This window comes from Rhamphochromis sp. 'chilingali' (assembly GCF_963969265.1).
Source record: "Rhamphochromis sp. 'chilingali' genome assembly, chromosome: 4".
NCBI lineage: Eukaryota > Metazoa > Chordata > Actinopteri > Cichliformes > Cichlidae > Rhamphochromis > Rhamphochromis sp. 'chilingali'.
Genome location: NC_137948.1, coordinates 11,719,491 through 11,738,455, shown reverse-complemented (window position 1 = coordinate 11,738,455; position 18,965 = coordinate 11,719,491). Strand labels below are relative to the sequence as shown.

The 18,965-nt window shown below is 39.4% G+C and overlaps 1 protein-coding gene across 2 annotated transcripts; it reads right to left on the bottom strand.

The window, feature by feature from the left end:
• Window positions 1–32: 32 nt before the first annotated feature.
• On the bottom strand, window positions 33–17,840 carry dnm2b (dynamin 2b). 2 transcript variants are annotated; one of them, XM_080880608.1, is made up of 20 exons: window positions 17,405–17,840; window positions 14,807–14,880; window positions 14,392–14,541; window positions 14,096–14,299; window positions 13,779–13,877; window positions 11,789–11,949; window positions 11,539–11,681; window positions 11,313–11,448; window positions 11,049–11,116; window positions 10,600–10,738; window positions 8,690–8,776; window positions 8,530–8,600; window positions 5,974–6,028; window positions 4,090–4,200; window positions 3,766–3,875; window positions 3,555–3,666; window positions 2,588–2,755; window positions 2,042–2,268; window positions 1,160–1,375; window positions 33–931 (listed from the first exon to the last, which is right to left on the bottom strand). In XM_080880608.1, the coding sequence occupies exons 1-20, from the start codon at window positions 17,563–17,565 to the stop codon at window positions 862–864; spliced, it is 2,562 nt and encodes an 853-aa protein (XP_080736734.1). In that variant the 5' UTR covers window positions 17,566–17,840; the 3' UTR covers window positions 33–861. The 2 variants fall into 2 exon arrangements, with proteins under 2 accessions (XP_080736734.1, XP_080736735.1); XM_080880609.1 differs by having other exon boundaries at window positions 33–928.
• Window positions 17,841–18,965: the final 1,125 nt, after the last annotated feature.

The window sequence follows — 18,965 nt, the reverse complement described above, 5'->3', positions numbered from 1 at the left end:
GTGAAGAAGAAGAAGCTGCAGCCACCAAACACTTGTCTTTTTCTATTCATTTATTCACTCCATCACTTCATGAAGAAGAAGAACGTCTTCCTTACATTTTTTTCCATTATGGCTTAGATTTTTTTTTAAGTAATTATAATTTCTTTCTTTACTGTAGGCACTAATGAGGATGAACAGTTGTGGGAGGTAATTGTCAGACTGGGTGTTTGACTGGGTAAGTTCACTCTTACCTCAACTACTGTATATTTATTGTTGTTAAACCAGAAAAAACCCCACTGCTCCAGCAGCAGTGGGTTTTTCCCCTCTTCTGTCTCTTGTTTACTTGGTCTTTAAAACAGAAATGGTAAAACCTTACCCATAAAAACTTAATTAGTCAAAATTATCAAGCATATAAAATACTGGTCACTCTAATTTGTATAAGCCTGTTTGAAGCTGAGAAAAATTGAGAGAAAAGTGCGGTTTTACTTATTGAGGTGAATAGTGTGTAAAATTGCTGACAAAATATTAGCAAGTACACATAATACAAAAAGTTATAAATTGTATTGTTGTAAGACACATTTCAATTTAAATGCACAATGAAAAATTCAGCCTGACTTGCTGGTTCCACACTTTTGAGCCATTAAAGTCATCAAATTTATCCCCTTTCATAATACTAAATGCAGGAAATGTCATTATGTACTTGTTAAAAAAAATCTCACAATTACATACAATATGCTTCTGAAATGCACAGACTGAAACAGCATCAGATTACTACTTAACAGTAGTCTAAAGTTACAGGAAAAAAATTAGTGACTATTTCTGCTTAAAAGAAATATATAAGTGTAAACAAAGTCTTTAAGACCAGATAAAAAAAAAAGGTTTCTAATCAAGAAGCGAGGGCTCTGAAGGACGTATGATAGTAGGTCGGTTGGGAGCAGCCGGTGGTCTTCTGCTGCAGGAAAAGAGAGGAGAAGAGGTATTGGGGGAAGGGAAGGGGAGGGAACATGCAAGGAAAAATATTATCAGAAGGTCATGCATCAGTTTTTCCCAAACCACCAACAAAAGCCTGAGTAACACATAGTGCAGCCCTTCACCAAATGTTTCAGTGCAACTTTCCCCAATACCAAAGCCACACAAAAAAAGCTTCAAGGTCTGTATGTGTGTGTGTGTGTAGTTTTACCTAGGAACGCCCGGTGGCAGCGCTGGAGGCACACGGGCCGGCCTTGATGGGACTAGAGGAACAGAGTTGGGATCGCCTGGAGGCCGGGAAGGCACGGGAGGTCCAAATGCTGGTGATGGGTTGACAGCAGATGGAGGACCTGGAGTGGCCCCCCTCACCCCTGGGGGTCGGCTGGGAGGGGCCCCTGATGCGGTGCCAGGACGGGATGCTGGAGGACTGAAAGAAAGATGCGGAAAGATATTTAATATCATGTCAAAAACAAATGTCATATATTTAATTTTAGCATAGCATATATTTAAATAGGGTAAACGATACTGTCTTTTTTGATGTTCCAGCCGACAGAACTCATATTATGTGACTTTTATACTTCAATCTGTTTCATTACTGCAAAAAACATGAACATAGTTGGATGCTGGTATAACTGAAAATGCTCTTTTGCATTGGTGGAAAAAACAGTCTTTAGCTGACCTCTGCTGGACATCTGGAGTAATAAAATGAGTCAAGCCTAGTTTGTCTGTTTTGCAGAGAACTAACATTACTTTGGGATATTCAGTGGTTTGGAAACATTGAAACAAATCAACAGTGACTATATGTCTATTAATAGTAACACTGGGTCTCTACCTGGTGACCACAGATGTCAGTAAATTTAGAGTGAACTTGTCTTTGTGTTGCCCAAAACACAGATGTTGTGGGTACTTCCCAAATCACATGAGTTCATTGTTAATACAAGTGTGAAAAGGGTTTTAATTATTATTAATATTGTTTTTTTTATTTCCCTTTATTATTTCCATAGTCTCAGCAGCTTTGTTTTATCTTGTATTTAAGTTTTAATGTAATATTTTATGTAAGTGTTGTGTGAATTTGTCCAAAATTATGTTGTACCTTGGCTCTTTGGCAATCCAGGTATCGTCGACGGGTGGCGGGACTGGAGTAGAAATCGTGGTGGTGCTGATATCTCCGATGATGACCAGAGCTTCTTTCAGAGCGTGGTACATCCTCAGCATCTCATCTCTCCTCTGAGCCTGCTCTGCTGACTCCTCCATCAAGCTGCCCTGGTCCCCTGCAGAGTACAGGTAGGCAAGCAGCTCTGAGTGGATGAAGTCCTTGGCCTGGAAGTGCGAGTGGGAAAAGGGCAGCAGTTTAGAAAACGAATTCTAATAAGATTTGGTATTCCACATTTGAAAAGCTATAAATAATTTTGAGCAGGACTCTATAAAGTTGCTTTTTAGATAAAGTGCAATGTTTAAATTATTATATAATTATTCCCAGCCCCACTTTTTAACACTGTTTTAGTCTTTGCCAACTCCTGAGGGGAAATGTATGACTCTTTTATCTGTACCACTACACTCAGCAGCTGTCTACTTCCTGCCTGCTTTGAGTAAAGTCTCCGACTAATGTTGAGTCACAGCAATAAAGCAGTAGACATACGCTGTTGATCATGAGATGCATGATGGTCTTGGGCATGAGATCTCTGATGGACTTGTTGACAATGCTGATGTATGAGTCCACAAGGTTGCGGATAGTCTCCACCTGTCGCTCCAGCTGCGGGTCCATGGACACGGTGTCGCTAGAATTAATCGCATCTTCATTCTCAGTCTGCAGGACACCAGACAGATGGACAGAGACAGACGAAGCAAAAATGACCATGAATAGCAGGTGTCTTTAGATAAAAAGTTAACACATTTAGAAACACCAATTCTGGACTGTACCAGCAGAAGGGTACGATGCAAAGGTATTTCAACACAGCCAGGCTTTCTTTTGTGAGCTAGCTTTAAATAAATATATGAATAAAACCTCCGTCAGAGATAAACGATAATACAATTCCTTTGTGAATCGAGAGTTTCTTCTTCAGCCTCTGTGTGTGCTCACATAAAATGAGACTTGGTGAAAAAGGCACAATAGTGCTAGGAATAAGTGAAGTCCTTGCAGATGGTGGTTAATTATCATGAATTTATAACATTATATTAATTTTAACGCTGCTGCTTTTCACTTCTAATGTGACAGCTGCACATTAAAGGTGTGAAACTTTATACTTATACGTAAAAGATTAAAAGATGTAGGTCTGACACTTCCCCATAGTCCAATTAAGGAGACATGTAAATGACTTTTGGGCAGATCAAAGCAAAACTGATTTTGCTGCTCAAATATTCCATTTTTAAAATCTGTCTTCTATAGTTGAAGCTGTGTTAAATGGAATTAGCAGCAATTTGTCAAAGATAAAGATATTTGCATGTTGTTCCTGTGACAATGCAACAGTTTGCAATGCACTGTTGTGATTGTTATTGCAGTTTCCTTCAGTGTACTCTGAACATAATGCTTTGTAATACTCACCTCTGAAAGCACTAGAATAAACGGTTCCCCAGTTTTCTAGATTGTAAGTGTAACAATGAAATACCTGGTCCTTTTCTGGGTAAACACCAGCTCTCAGGAAGGAAGCCTTCCAGCTGTCAACATCCTCCTGAGTGTCACATGCCAGTTCAATCTGACGCAGGTCTTTGTACACATTCCTGTAAAAAAGACATGCACAAACTTTGACCAAAGATCATATCTAAAAAAAACAATCCCAGCATCACTGTAATGATTATAGTCGATTAAAGCATCCACACCTCTGTTCAGTATTGAAGATGGCAAAGACGTGCTTGCTGGACATGAAGCCCTTTTCCACATCTCTCAGCTTCAGGTTGTCAAGAGGCAGCATATACTTCTTTTCCTTTTCCTGATAAAAGAAACAGTTATGTATTGACAAGTTGAAAAGTAGACAGACTGAAATGCATAAAGTTATTTCAAAACAAACTCATTCACTGCTCGGAATAACTTTAAGACATTTCTTTAAACGCACACGTAAGATATTGCCATTGTTGGTATGCTGTAACTTCCGCTTTACTCCAGTAAATTATTACTTAACCTTTTGTCTTTGAAAGCAGGCTTACCTCTTCGTCTTTGTACCAGGACAGAGACTCGGCAGTCAGGACAAACCAGTATTCCTTGGATCCCCCTTTCATAATGCTGATGTTGATGGTGAGCCAACCTCTGCGGATGACCTGTACACAGTTAAGTCCAACAGTTGATTAAGCTGTACAGACAGGTGATCAACAGCAAGCGACCAGAATGGTAAAAACAAATGAAACCTAAACATACTCCGAATATATGCCCCAAAAAATGCCACAGCAACATTAAAAACAGCAACATAGCAGCCATGCTGGTGTAACAATGTTCTTAATAAAAAAAAAGGAGATCACTAAGCAATCAGATCAGTCCGTACAGCATCAATAAATGCACCACAAAGAGTACAAACAAGTGATAATAGGTTCAAATGGAAAGTCACCTTCTTTGCATCCTTTTTACTGCCAGACTGATGAACAGGAAGACAAATGAACACACAGGGATAATGAGCAGACGTATGCAATACTTGAAATCTGGTTGGCGTAACCATAGATGGATTGCACAGTTGGTGCGTCAGCCTTGCAGACAATTTGTTACAGTGGATAGCTGTGACAAATTGGTTCAAAATGTAACTTTTATAGACCACTAGTGCACGAATTTCCCAGTATAATTAGTCATAATTGCAGATATGTGTCACTGTTAATTACTTAAAGTCTTAATACTGCAATTAAAATGTGATTTTTAAAAGAGCCTGTAGTTCAGCTTGGAAGGGATTACTGATGGCTAAATTTCATTAATCAAATGTGCTGGAGTGGAGCTACAAATTTCTTGTTTGTTTCTGTGGAATGGTCACTGACACAGCAAAAGAACTGAGCATCTGAGCTGTGAGCTACAAAATAACAAAGCCACAGCTGTTTATGCTATGGCAGCAGTTTGTATCAGTCTATTCTGTTAAAACACATCCACACGGGCATCCTTTATGATTTGGCCAGTGGTTTTCAATTTCTTTGTGCCTGACACACACGGAGGGAGCTTAGGTACATTTGAGGCACATTAGTGGACCCTGGACCTAGCAGGAAACCTACAATCTCACTCCGTTGGCATTTTCTTCTGGTTTCAATCTTTCTAAGATTTTTAAGATGTCATGATTGATTTCCAAGCGCCTCTTAAGCTAATTTGGCACCATATCAGTAATCAGCTTCTCCTGACAAATGATGCACTGTTGGGCTTCTAACGCCGGTAAATCCTGCTGAAACTGCAAGTTTACAGACAGTTTTTCTACTTTCTTTAGGTAGTGGGTTGTCTTTACTGGTTTGCTGCAATTTACTCCAAACAACAAAGTTTTTCCAGAATTTTTTTTTTAGTACATGTGACTGTGAACTTATCGTAAGTTTAATAAAAATTGTCCCAAATTCCCACACATCAACTTGCCTTGTGTATACAGAACATTACAGTGAATTTTAAAAAAGGAAGCTGTAAGTTTTTTTGTTTGTTTGCTTTTTTTTAATGACAGCTACTCCAGTTCTCATAACACATCCTTGTTAGTGTAACTCTCACTTCCCAATTCCTCTCATCACGGAGTACAAATCTTGCTTCTCGGCATGGTCCGAATGACCATTCACTCTGCACCCAGTGAAGAAGGAAGTGACAAATGGAGACGTGGGGGCTTCATACTTACAAGAATCTCTCCCTGGGCTATTTAAAGGAGAACCACAAGAAGAGGCAGAGGAAAGGGAAATTAAGGGAGAGTACTAGAGGGCCACAGACAAGAGTATGAACGTGTGACGAAACAAGGTAGTAATGGCAGGAGAGATAGGCTGAGACAACATCAAGAAATGAAAACAGAATAACAGCAGATGGAAGCAGGGTCTATGATGACATCACAGAGGCATGTGCACTTTAGATGAGGTGTAGACTGTATCTTTGATCACCTGATTGGGCATGGCTCGCTTCTTGGTGGCATTAGCTGCAGTCCTTTGCTGGGCGCTGTAGGAGGCAGATTTCATAACATCAGATACAGAACTGTTTTCAAACGGGGAACAGATGACGGAGAAAGTCAATAACTGTCACTACTCTTGGAATCTTTCATGCAACATAAAAGAATCTAAGACATCAGTTTCCTTTTGATCAGTTTGCTTTTGATATATTTTTTTTATCTTTAACCTCCTAAGACCCGAACTCTTCCACGGCATGCATTTTTAATTTCTCTTTGATATTTGGGCTGATTGGGGCCGGATGAATGTAAAAACAAAGAATTACCAGATTTTTTTTTACCTTATTTTTGTTTTTATGAAAAATAAGAGCCACATATGAGGATATTAGTTTAAAATTTGGATAGAACAGTAGCAGTATAATGTCCTCGTAAGTGGATATCAGGCCCTTGTAGAGCAGAATTGAGTATTTTGGTCTAAATAACCCAAAATGTGATGTCCACATATGTGGACACCAGGTCCTAGGAGGTTAAGGCAGAGCAGGATGAACTGTTGAGTAGCCTTTAAATGCATTTGGGTTTAGTAGAATTTCATTTTAAACTAAAAGGCAGAAAGATTAAACGTTAACCAAACCAAAATATATTTACACAAAATGCCCACTTTATTAGCCGTTCAACTGCCCATTAATGCAAATATTTAATCAGTCAGTCACTTTGCAGACAGTCAGTGCATTTAGGCATGTTCGAGCTGACCTGCTAAAGTTCAAACTGAGCATCAAAATTGAGAACAAGGTGGTTTAAGTGGCTTTGAATGTGGCACTATTACAGGTGTGAGGCGAGCTTGTCTGAGTGTTTCAGAAAGTGCTGATCTACACAACCATCTCTAGGGTTTACAACAGATGGTCCTGAAAAAAGATAATATGCAGCTGACGACAGTTCTCTGTGAGAAAATGACTTGTAGATGTCAGAGGTCAGAGTAGAATAGCCAGACTGCTTAAAGCTGATAAAAATAACCACTCGTCACAACCAAGCTATGAAGAAGAGCATCACTGAGCACACAACAGGCAGAAGAACAGAAAACTGAGGCTACACAAAAGGACAGTAAAAGACTGGAGAAATGTTGCCTGGTCCAGTGAGAGTCCGATTTCCACTGCTGCATTTGCATCAGAATTTTGCATAAACAACTTTCTGATGCAAATGCAGCAGTGGAAATCGGACTCTCACTGGACCAGGATGAGTAGGATGAATCCCTCCTTTTATTTTGCATAAACAACTTAAAAGGAGGGATTCATCCTACCATGTGTCAAACATTTAGGCTGGTGATGGTGTAATGGTGTGAGACAGGTTTTCTTGGCACACTTTAGGCCCCTTAATACCAAGTGAGCATACACAGTGAGCATACAGAGGCTCCCTGAGTACCTTTTTATGATTTTATGATTACAATGTACCTGCTTTCTGTTGGCTGTTCAACAGGATAGAGTGTCATGTCACAAAGCTCAGATTATCTCGAGCTGGTTTCTTGAAAATGAAAATGAGTTGAATGTTCTTAAAAGGCCTCCACATTTACTATATCTGAATCCAGTGGAGGACCTTTGGGGAGGTGGTGAATAGATGGACGTGCAACTGACAAATCCAACTGTGGTGCTATCACTTCAATATGGACCAAAATCTTTGAAAAATATATTTTCCAGTGCTTTGTTGATTCTCTGCTATGAAAAAAGGCATAAGGTGGAGCTCCCAAGGCAAAAGGAGCTCCACCCTAGGTACTAGGTGTACCTAATACAGTGCCCAGTGACTAATCACCTACAGTCATGGCTAATGATTATGTTTGTTCATTGTTAGAACTGAAATTGATGATTAAACATGTGGTTTACAACAGTGTGACGAAATATCTATCACTAAAACAGCACAAAAAGAAAAACAACTGCAAATTCTCACTTCTACAAATTCTGACACGTTAACTGACAAGTTACAAGAAACTGCTCTAGGGTAATTCCACTGACAGGTGTGAGGTAATCGGTGCCGCCCTTAGGTTGTATTTTAACTGTAAAGGTAAAATAATCCCAATAAATTTAAGTGAATGCTTTTTGTGTTGAGAAAGAATCTTAGCCTGTGTATGCATCATTTCAAATTTAGGCTTACTTTTTCCTGATACTACAGAACAGTTTGAAAGTTCCACACGATAAAGCTCAAGATTTGATTGATAAACTCTACACACTGAATTGATCTTAAAGAGAATAAAGCTGTTTACGCAGATGCCCTTTCTCACATGTGGCATATGAGTCTGCTTCAGATGAGTTTTCAGTTATGGGTTCGTGTTTGGAGCACACAGGAGGCAGGTCACATGACAGCCACTTGCTTGCTAAATGATTTAAGACTTAGATGTTTTCTGGCAGCAACTAGTGGTGGAAAAAGGCAGATAATGTTTTAGTCACTACGATTTATCATGGAAATGGAAAGATTTTACTATCATGTATATAATTAAAAAGTGAATATGAACCCCCACATTTACTTATCCTAATTAAACTGAATAATCTATATTTTAAGTTGGTCTTACTTGGCAAATCCAATAAAGTCCTCATGGTTAGTGTTTATGTAGGACAGCTCAATGTCAATCAACAGCAGCACCTGCCAAAGAGGGCAAAACATGACGTGTTGTGTACACAAACAAGGCAAGCTTTATAATTGTTCAGGCAAGCTCCATCTCTAGCACGCACCTGGTCTTTGGTTTTGCTGTCTCTCTCTCTGATATAAGTGGTGACAATCCGCTCGGTCTCCTCTCTCAGTCGGGGGTACGAGGTCAGCTGTAGAAAGCACACATACAGAGACACATGCACTGCTGCAGATTGATGCAGATTACACACGGATACACTGTTACTGCATGCAGGCTCAACACTGTAAAACAATCTGTGTCTCCTTGTCAGCAGCTACACTCAACCAGTGACAGTTAAGTTACACCATGAACACATGTTTGAGGTCAGACAACTAACACACAACACCTTAGGAGGCATGCGTTAACAAGTCCTCTATCAGCTTGAGATTTTTTCTTATCTATGAAAATGTAACCATATTATAAAACAGCACCGGGTTAATTAACCCCTTCCACTGTACTATAATCTCAAGCTCATAGAGAAACCAGGAAATCAGTGAGGTTAAAAGATAGGAAAGAGGGAAAAAACAGTCTGGAAGAGCATTGTGAGTGTCTCATTGTGGATGTGAATAGTGTAGAAAAGGTACACCACTTGAAATATACACAACACCAGCCACAGCTGTGCCGTTTTAAGCAGCCACATGTCTTGTGAGAGGGGAATGGATTTGATATTGGTGAGGTAGTGTTAAATCACTAATCCCAGTGATGATGGGCTGAGTGGATTTCAGGATCAGAGTGGGAAGGGGCTCTTGGATTTGTCATTGGGGGTCCAGGGGAGCAGCAGGATGGATGTTCAGCAAAGCCTTCAAGCAGCGGGACACTGACAGGACGAGTTAGTTTATTGAATTTATCTGCTCTTTATCACTATTTAGTCTTAGCCTGTCTGTTTTTTCTCCTTCACTCTTTTGTCCTTTAGCTCTCTCTCCATAACCTCAACATGCCTCTCTGCTATTCATGTTTACCTTTTCAGTGCACTTCCTGATCAGGGTGACAAGCTCGACGACGACCAGGTCAACACATTTCAGACAGGGATCTTTCAGCTTAATGATCTGCTTTTTCACTATAGCTTCAAACGCCAAGTCTGGGGTGAACAGGCCTGTCCTGTAGTGATGCATCGTGGGAGTTGGAGGTTTAATATCAGGAGAAAGAGGAGGAAGTGTTGTATGTGCCATGGTGGGAGAAAAAAGGGAATGGTGATAAAAAAACCCAAAAAGCCCATGTTGGATGGAATAGTTTGGGAAAACAAAGCATTTAAAGAGGGGATGTAAAGATGAAGGTTGAGGAATATGACAAAAGGGAAAAACAGGTGGTTAGTTAGTTCTACTTCATGTTCAGAACAGAAACAAGCTGCAGGTTGATGGAGGTTTCAGCTTCCTGTACATGTGCAAGTTAGCTGGTCGGCTTATATCTTCTTTGTCGCTGTAGAAACACGACATCAAACTGTGTACAGGCAATCACAATAAAGCCTAACAACTTTGGTTAGTCCCACCTTCATAACACAATTTCAACTTGCCCAAAAAGAGTTCCCCCCAGTGTCAGCTATATGTTGGAGTTTCGCGATTGAACAGAAACAATAGCATGCTGAAATTTAGTTCAAAGCAGGGCTTTGATTAAGTATAATCTCAGGAAGCAGCTGTGGCTGTAGACGCTGTCTCGAGCTATTTCTTCAAACCAGGCCTGCAGCTTGTTTTTTGCAAAGAACCTGTACAGGAATGTGTCACAGCCCGTCTATCTCTTACTACAAACTCCAATGCACTGCAGTACAGCCAGAACACGTAGCTTTATATTGTTTTCTTCATATCAGAAAACCTCAAAGCAGGATTATAAAATAGTTCTTTAAATTCCTGTTTCAGTTGTGCAATCCAAGAAAAAAATGTCCAGATGCACACAAAAATGGCTACTGTTGGGTGAAAAATTACATCTGGCAGTACAAGCTATGCATGAGTAGCAGTCGGGCAGGCGACCATGCAGTGATACCTTATTGGTGCACTGTCTGACTGTGTTGATGAGCTCCTGGATGACCAGGTCGATGCATTTCAGACAGGGCTCTTTCAGCTTAATGATCTGCTTTTTCACTATGGCCTCAAACGCCAAGTCTGGGGTGAACAGGCCTGTCCTGAAGGACATACAGACAAGACAAACATGGAGACATGGAGTAGGAGACACATGGGAACAGTGTGAAACAGGTACATACACACAGGGAAGGCATGAACGGAGAGTGGAGAAAAACAAACGAGGAAGAGCAGAGGAAAGAAAATATACATAAGGCTGACAAGCAGCCGAGAGATTACAGAAAATGGTTACAGAAAAAAAAACACATTATAGCCAGGACACAAAAGAGGGACACATAAAGCGCGGACAGAAAAGAGGTAAGACAGGTGAGCAGACAAATGTGTGGGGTTTTTTCACAGCCTGGCTCAACTTGCCTGACTCCATGGATGTTCTTGATGGCATAGCTGATCTCTTTCCTCAGCTCCTTCTCATCAAACTCCATCTAAGACACAGTGGATTTGATTCATTATGTGTATCATCGGTGATACTTGCAGCCAAATTAACAGTAGCAACAGTCTAAGAGGCACTTGTGTTCTTTGGGTAATTCAGGGGCAAATAAAAAATATATGACCTAAAAGAACTCAAAAAAACAAAGAAAAATAATTGTTTTTGAGAAAAGGGATGATAACACTTGTCACCTTCACTAGTTCAAAGGGAAACCGCTCATGAAAGATACGGTTAATCTTCGCTCCACCAGACAAGTTGGAAGTATCCACTTGATCTCCAGACCCTTCTATACACTTCTCAAAGTCCACACCAAACTGCTGCACCATCCTGCAGGTTTTACAAAATGAATATTAAATGTAATATCCTGTAGAGTTTTCATGCATCTGTGGATCTGGGTCTGTGGAAGTGGGTACTGACTGAAGTAACGCCTTTGTCTTGCGTGCCGGGTCGTCAGGACGGAAGTTTTTGTATTCCTCCACCTCCTTCTCCAGTGATAGCAGCTGGCTTTGGAGTTTACTGCGTAACCCTGGCAACGTGTCGCGGATGTGGTTGGTGAGTTGCTGTAAAGAAGTTACAAAAAAATTGTACGTTTTTATGAACACTTCTGTGCTATAAGTGACTGTCGTTGCCTGATATATGTGTTTGTATAATCAGGTGTGTGTCTCACTTGATTGAGGGACTTCTGGAGGTGTGGTGTACCCATGCGTTCTGCAATGTGCCTGTATGCAGGATGAGACAGGAAGAACTTCCTTTCAGCGGCTAAAGCGGCACGGATGTCTTTCTTCCCATCAATGTCCTTTTGACTGCGGTTCACCACACCAATATAGCCTAAAGAAAAGTACAAACAAGGCACCCAGGGAGTTTAGAAGACCAGAACCACATCATTTTTTGATTTGTAGTCACACAAGAAATTTAATGGATTTACTAAAGACCAGACAGAATTCACAAAGTGGAACATCCCCCCACACTTTACTAAAACAACAGCACATGTGACTAAAAAGTTCTTTTGGTTGCTAGGCCAAATATGTTAAAAATTACAAAACTAAATATTATACAAAAAGCTACATGCAGTTCCTACAAAGTTAATTTCTTAAACTCTGATTAAAACAGTGTTTGTTTTACATCAATTTAAAAAAGAAAACTCATAAAAATACTCTCAAAGGCTCAACACACACCCAGTAAACCTCTGTTTGAGCTCTTGCCCTTGGGGAGGAAATTCAGAGCTATTAAATCAAGGACAAACCGATTAAAGATCAGTTTCTTTCCTAAAGTAATTATTCCACCTAATGCTGAATAAATGCCCTTTGACTGCTGTTTTCGAAAGCAGTGGGAAGGCAATGTGTAATATGTGAAAAAACAAGAACACGTGACTGTGTTTTATTATGTTGTTTTTCCTTAGTTATTATGAATTTGCTTTCTTTTTATTGCTCTATTCTTCTACTGGATGCATTTCATTTTGTTGCTGTGGAAATGATAATGACAATAAAGTGTCAGAATCTGAAATAACAGGTAAAAATTGAAGCAAACCTTAAGTCAAAAGAGCCTCTTTGAAACATGAGCTGCAATTCCACCAATCCCCACTAGAGGCTATGCAGTAGCTTTTTTTACCCCTGTATTAAAATGTTCAACTTCTTGTTTATCCTCCTGACAACCAGGCTATTCATTTATGACCTCTGTAATGGACATTTGCTTTTTTGACTCATTTGAGCTACCCTACTAAGTCCTGATGTACTAAATAGAGGACATCCTGGACTTTCCATTGATATCTCATGTGTTTGGGTGGCCTCTTTTAGCTCCAAAGAGGCAGGAAATCACAAAAAAGTTCAGTGGGAAGATTCTTTTGTCCTTGGGTCTCAGGAGGTTGGAGTCAGGAACAAAATTGATTTGGTCTTTACAGTTAATCCCCCTGTTTTTATGGCAACCACATTATGCTTTATTATGTTTGTGGCTGTCTGAGTAATAGGTAGGTGTCGTGTTGTCTAGCATTTTACCCGAATGCACTCTAAAGAGCTGATGTTCAGTTATTCCAGTAAGTAAGTATTAAATAGGATGCTAACTAAAATGATGCTAACTGTGGCTGTTAATTGGCAACACAAAACTGTGTAAAACAACATCCTTTTACAAAGGAAAGTAATCAGCCATCTTTAAATGCACACTTAATCGGGCAATTATTTTGTATCATTATTAATATTAACTTCTATTTCATTGGTTAATGCAGCATAAAAACTGTGTATGGAATCATCAGTCAAATCTGACAAATAAAATAAGATAAAATAAAATTTTAAAAAAGCTTAAACATGTGGCTGACTTGCATGCTGCTACCGTGCATCTTATGCACAGGCTAATCCATATTCCAAAGGCCACTGCAGCAACCTAGGTTCAAGTTTATCACAGATTTTTTGCTCCATGTTTGCTAATTTTGCCTAATTCTTTCCCTCCTGGTAGTTCTTTTTCCGCCTCATTCAATTCATCAATTAATTTGGGATTATTTGAGAGACATGCCTCTATCTTAAAATATCTCTGGCTGTTGTCCCAATATAGTCATGCGAGGTTTAAAGAAAACAACAATATAGCAAAACCTGTTGTCCACAAAACAACAGGTGATACTGCTGTGGGTATGGCGTGGGAGTTTTAATGCTTTGGTTTTGTGTCCGTACCTCTGCGGAGCGGCAGAAGTTTGTTTTCCAGGATGTCTCGTGCATCTGTCCCCTCGTCCATCAAGTCCAACTTTGTGATCACACCAATGGTCCGTAGCCCTGAAGAAAAGTCATAATTATGTTTTAGCATTCAGATAGATAATCTCAGAATGATTTCAAATAAAAACTTATTGTCATCAGCATTAATAACTGTTGAGTAACAAATAATTTGCAGTTGCTGTACAATCCCTGAAGTTGCTGCAAAAATTATACCGAAAAAGTTACAAAAAGAAATATGTAGATGTGTGTAGGTCCACATATTCTGAACATTGGCTTACCCTGAGGGTCCACCTCCTTTGCTATCTTGAGGGCATCTGAGTTGGCCAGGTCTGTGTTTGCAGGGGTAACAGCCAGGATCAGACAACTCTCCTTAGTGATGAACTGTAGCAACATGTCTCTGATCTGATGCTCAATGTCCTGGGGTTGGTCACCGACAGGCACTTTAGTCATCCCCGGTAGGTCAATCAGGGTCAGGTTCAGCACTGACAGAGAAAAGAGGGAACGGTGAAAGTGATCAGACGGATGTTGAGCACTGGCACTAAGAAGGCTGAGTTTGTAAACGTGTGTGTGGTACCATTAGGGGAGTAGACACGGAGGTTGATGGGGATAGGGGAGATGCCTTTGTTGGATCCAGTGAGACGGTCTGTTTCCGCTTCGATCTCCTGGCGGACCTCATCAAAGTCCACAAACTTCCTTCCTTTACAGTGCAAGAACTCTGCATACTCTACATGGAGATAAACAAGTTTTAGACGGCAAGGAGAAAACCGAATGGACTGGAAAGAAACGGCACAAAGTAACACAGCTGTAAGATGTAGTGAGTGAAGCTCAATTAGTGGCATAAATGATGCAATTATTAAACCTGTATTGATATGGATTTAGAGTGCAGGATTGTAAACGCAAAACAATCCTGTGTGGTACATTTCTCCAGCTTTCTTCAAGAAAGACCAGATTTTCAAGAACTACTTCCTAACAACTGAGAAACAACTTGCCTGCTTTACTGTTAACCAGCTGGAGGATGAGAGGGCGACGGGTGACGATGCCAGATCCTCTGGGCAAAAAGTCCCTGAAGGAGAGAAGCAGGTAAAGTTTAACACAACAAGTAATGTTTAATGGACAGGCTTTTCTTTTTTCTTTTTTCTTTTTTAGTTTCATACAGCGTTTACAGCACTTATGTTTTTTGCATTTCTTATTCTATTATACTTTATAATTCCTTGTGTTTAGTAATATATTTTACATAGCACTAAATCTACTTTTTTATTTGTTTTGTAACATTTTTCTGTCTTATTATCAGCTTGTACGGCATCTGTGAAGTGATCTTAAAACCGGCAAATAAAAGGTGCTTTACAAAAAGGGCTTGACTTATAAGTAAATACAACAACAAAAAACATCAATTTCATTTTTAAACTATATCAAAATCCTACATATTTAGCATCCCCTACCAAAATAAGAGTTCATGGTGTAAAACAGCTTTCATATACCATTAACTGGAAATGCAGGCCTCCATCTGAGGTTTTGCATTATTAATGCAAACCCAAGATTGACTTGCATCCCTGTTCAATATAAATAGATCAAAGACAAATAGATGTCTCCCACTGTTTGCCCTTCTCATTACATAGACATTCATCACAATGGAAACTCCTGTCCGATAGAATCGTGATCATTTCCAGGTCACCGACTACACATCTCTCTGGGCCATGAAAATATGTCCTTATCTGTTTTTCTGTTTGCATGCCCAGCCAGCAGCAAGGTCCAAGTTTTATTGTAAGGTAAATAAGCCCCACGCACTAACATATAATGATTTGAAGCTATACACATGTATACAGCCTCTGCTTGTAGTCATTGCTGACAGCGCAGGGAGGAAATTGCACAACTGTGGACCCATCCTGTTTTTTTCTCTCTCTTCCTGTCACTTATGAAACCACAACATGAATCGGTTGAAGCAGCGGGTCATCTAAACTGGAATTGCAAAGGACACTGCTAACTGTTTTTTGTCCTCTAAACCAAGTACAATTTAAAAAAACAACAACTGATGATTTAGTCCACCAACACAAAATTAATCATGAACATTTTGCATTATGATAATCTTTTCTTTCTTTCTTTTTAAACAAACAAAAATTTAATTTTGGGGGATAATTTTACATTATAGCAAAATGTAAAAGGAACTTTTTTTCCCATTTAGTGGAGAACTAAAATAAGGGAAACTTGTCAACATTTTATAAACAATAAAATAAAACAATAAAATAGAAAAAAAAAACCTACATCAATAATCGAAACTGTTAGCCGGATGTGTCTGACAAAAACTAACTTCCACCTTCGTAAAACAAGTAAACCCCCCAATCTCAAAACGCAGTGCTTCATCTCTGAATGTCAGTGGAGCAACTAACAAACATGAAAACAGCTCTGTGCTCTTCTGTGGGTATCTGGTGGTACCCAGTGTGTCATATACACATGACAGTGCAGCTGGTGACATCACTGATGACCCCAGCACAAACACATCAATGCCTCTACTGTCTCCCTCGGCCACTGCTTGGGACTTGGAGACAAAAGGAAACGGGGAAAAAGGAGACATGGCAGCCTAATCCACATTCCCGATCTCTTGAACAACAAATGAAATCATTTGGACATGTAGTCGATTAAAGTGGTCCTGTTACTTTGTTACTAAACTCAAACTGTGGATTAGGCCCCTATAACTGCATTACGGCCATGTCACATTCCCCTTCCGGATTTTGTTTCAAGCTATGTCAATGTGTTTTTAATGTAAAATACTGATTATTTTACACAACGTAATAAAGTGAGCAGAGTGCCTCAAACATATGGCAATAATGTAACAGCTGTTTTACTGCTATTTATCATCAAGAAGAATCATACACTGCTTACTGGAATTCCTTCTAGCTCATTCATCAGCCTCACAAAGAAATTCAACAGTGCTTAGCATGCTGAGAGGGCAGAGTCAAGGCATTTTCATATATATACGATGGGTGTAACTGTCTCATAATAAATGATCAATCCACGATGACTTCATCATAACTGCTAACAACCTTTACATACCTCACCCTTGAAAGTAAAACATTTACCTGACCTGTGTAATTTGAGGACTATGAAGCTATCTTTCTTTTCAGAATGAGCAGTCTCAAGGAAAACAGCCTTTGTAAATGTTTGACAGAATGGGCCTAATAGGAAGCAATGACTGGAAAGAACAGTGGACACAGATCTAATGAGAAAGTCACATTCTTGCCTGTATAGTTCAAGAACATGGACGCTAAGACGAAAGCTTTTATTTTTTTTATTGCACTTTACTTTAACACTCGTTTTGTACCAGTTCTGCCAGTCACTAAACAAACAGCTGTGTTCTTGCGTAAAATGCGTAATTATCGATCGTGAATAGCACAGCTCCATAATGGAAATAATCTGTTGGAAAACTGGGAGGCTCCGACACACAGACGCGTAACCAAGTGTTTAGCTGGCGACTTTTACGCAAAAGCTCTGTGTTGTTTTTATTAAAAGAACAACGAGAGACTCCTGCCAAAAAAAGAAAGTTAAGCTTCACAGTGTCAGTTTTAGCCAATTCTACATATTAATGGTACAACCTCCCAACGAAATTCTCCAACACGGAGCTCTTCCCTGCACTCTGACCGCCGACGACCGCTATCTGAGGCAGGTCCAAGTTGCAGGTCTGGCCGATAGAGCTGAAGGCGTCTTGGAGCTTGTTGATGAGGGGAATCAAGTCTTCCATTCCCCGGTTTCCCATAGCTGCAGCTCGGTCAGCTCAGTGGGCTTTATTCTGCTCTCCTCCACGGTCAAACAGGAGCCAAGGGGGTCTCTTGTCCAGCAAACCAAAAGTTCCCGAATGGCAGTGCAGTCTGTCACAGGCTCGGGGAGTTTATTTCAGTACGACACGAGAGAGCTAAGAGTCAGAAGTCCCACCAGCCTTTAGTAAACTCGCAAGAGTCTTAAATGTGTGATCGCATGATAAAAGTCGCCACATTAGACTGAAAACTTCTGTCATCATCCGGTCAGGCGACACCCAGCCTCCGCCGGAGATTGTAGCTCCGCCTGGAGCGTCATTTTGGTCAGTTATTGGTCGTTTGGGATGTCTGTCAGTGTACACATACATATGTCATCATTTTTATGACAGAGCACAGTAGTTTTTGAACTTTGACAAATTAGAAAAGAGACTTATCTTATTCATAAAAACACTCGTTTCACCACTGGTACTAAGAAACAACGATTTTGAATTTCAAGTTTAATTCCTAAACAGTATTTTTCTTTGTTTTGTCTGTAATGTTTTTGCTTTATTTAATTTTTTTTTTACAAGGTTGACTGTACTTTTTGTCTCTTTAATGAAATTATTTTAGGAGCATCTGCAGTGAGGCTCATAACTTTCTTATGTAAACAATAAATTTACTTACATCCCCAGAAGGAATAAACATTTTATTAACAACAACCCTTTTCTTTATATTTCGTTATTTCAAAGAATCTTACACAAACTGCTTTGTTTTATGAAGCACTTTCTCTACTGTATTACCACATTAATTTCCTTTGTCTTTACTTTTCAGCGAATACATAAGAATAAAACAAAACACTTACTATGACAGACTGTTACAGAGAGGTATTTACAGGCAATGTGATAGTGAATTATGATATGGTTCATACAATGAAGCACACGATAACAAATACAGTTATCTACTTATAAGCAGCTGATCACCAAAGAGTCCACAAGAGGGAGTTGCAGAGCAAAATAAGATACAAACACAAAATGCTCGGTGGTCAAACGTAAAACAGGAAATCATAACTGCATGCTTGAATTATAAAAACAAATAGGATAAAAATCATAACAAGACACAAGGAAAAGCTCATAGTAGTTTAAATATTAATTTATCTTAAAGAAATGGAAACTAAACATGTTTTACTCCATGTCAAATTGTGTGTGGTTTATTCATCAGCTGCACCTTCAGGTACTGCCAACCTCTGAACTGTATTAAACTGTTTCATTAACTACGACTGAAAAAGAAACAAACCGGGAACTATTTCTTAGGAATATTCATTTTCTTAATCAGTGATCAGATATTTAAGTGACGATACACTTTCTAAATATTGTAAACTACTTTTTGACCAATTACTTGTTTAAAAAACCCAATAATTTATGTT

What these genes read in the sequence shown, in the direction of transcription:
- dnm2b (XM_080880608.1), bottom strand. Translation starts at nt 17,565, where the DNA reads ATGGGAAACCGGGGAATGGAAGACTTGATTCCCCTCATCAACAAGCTC. An exon ending in TTCCCTTTGAACTAGTGAAG is followed by an intron (nt 11,117 to 11,312) that starts GTGACAAGTGTT and finishes ACTGTGTCTTAG; the next exon opens with ATGGAGTTTGATGAGAAGGA. An exon ending in CCTGGTACAAAGACGAAGAG is followed by an intron (nt 3,876 to 4,089) that starts GTAAGCCTGCTT and finishes TTCTTTTATCAG; the next exon opens with GAAAAGGAAAAGAAGTATAT.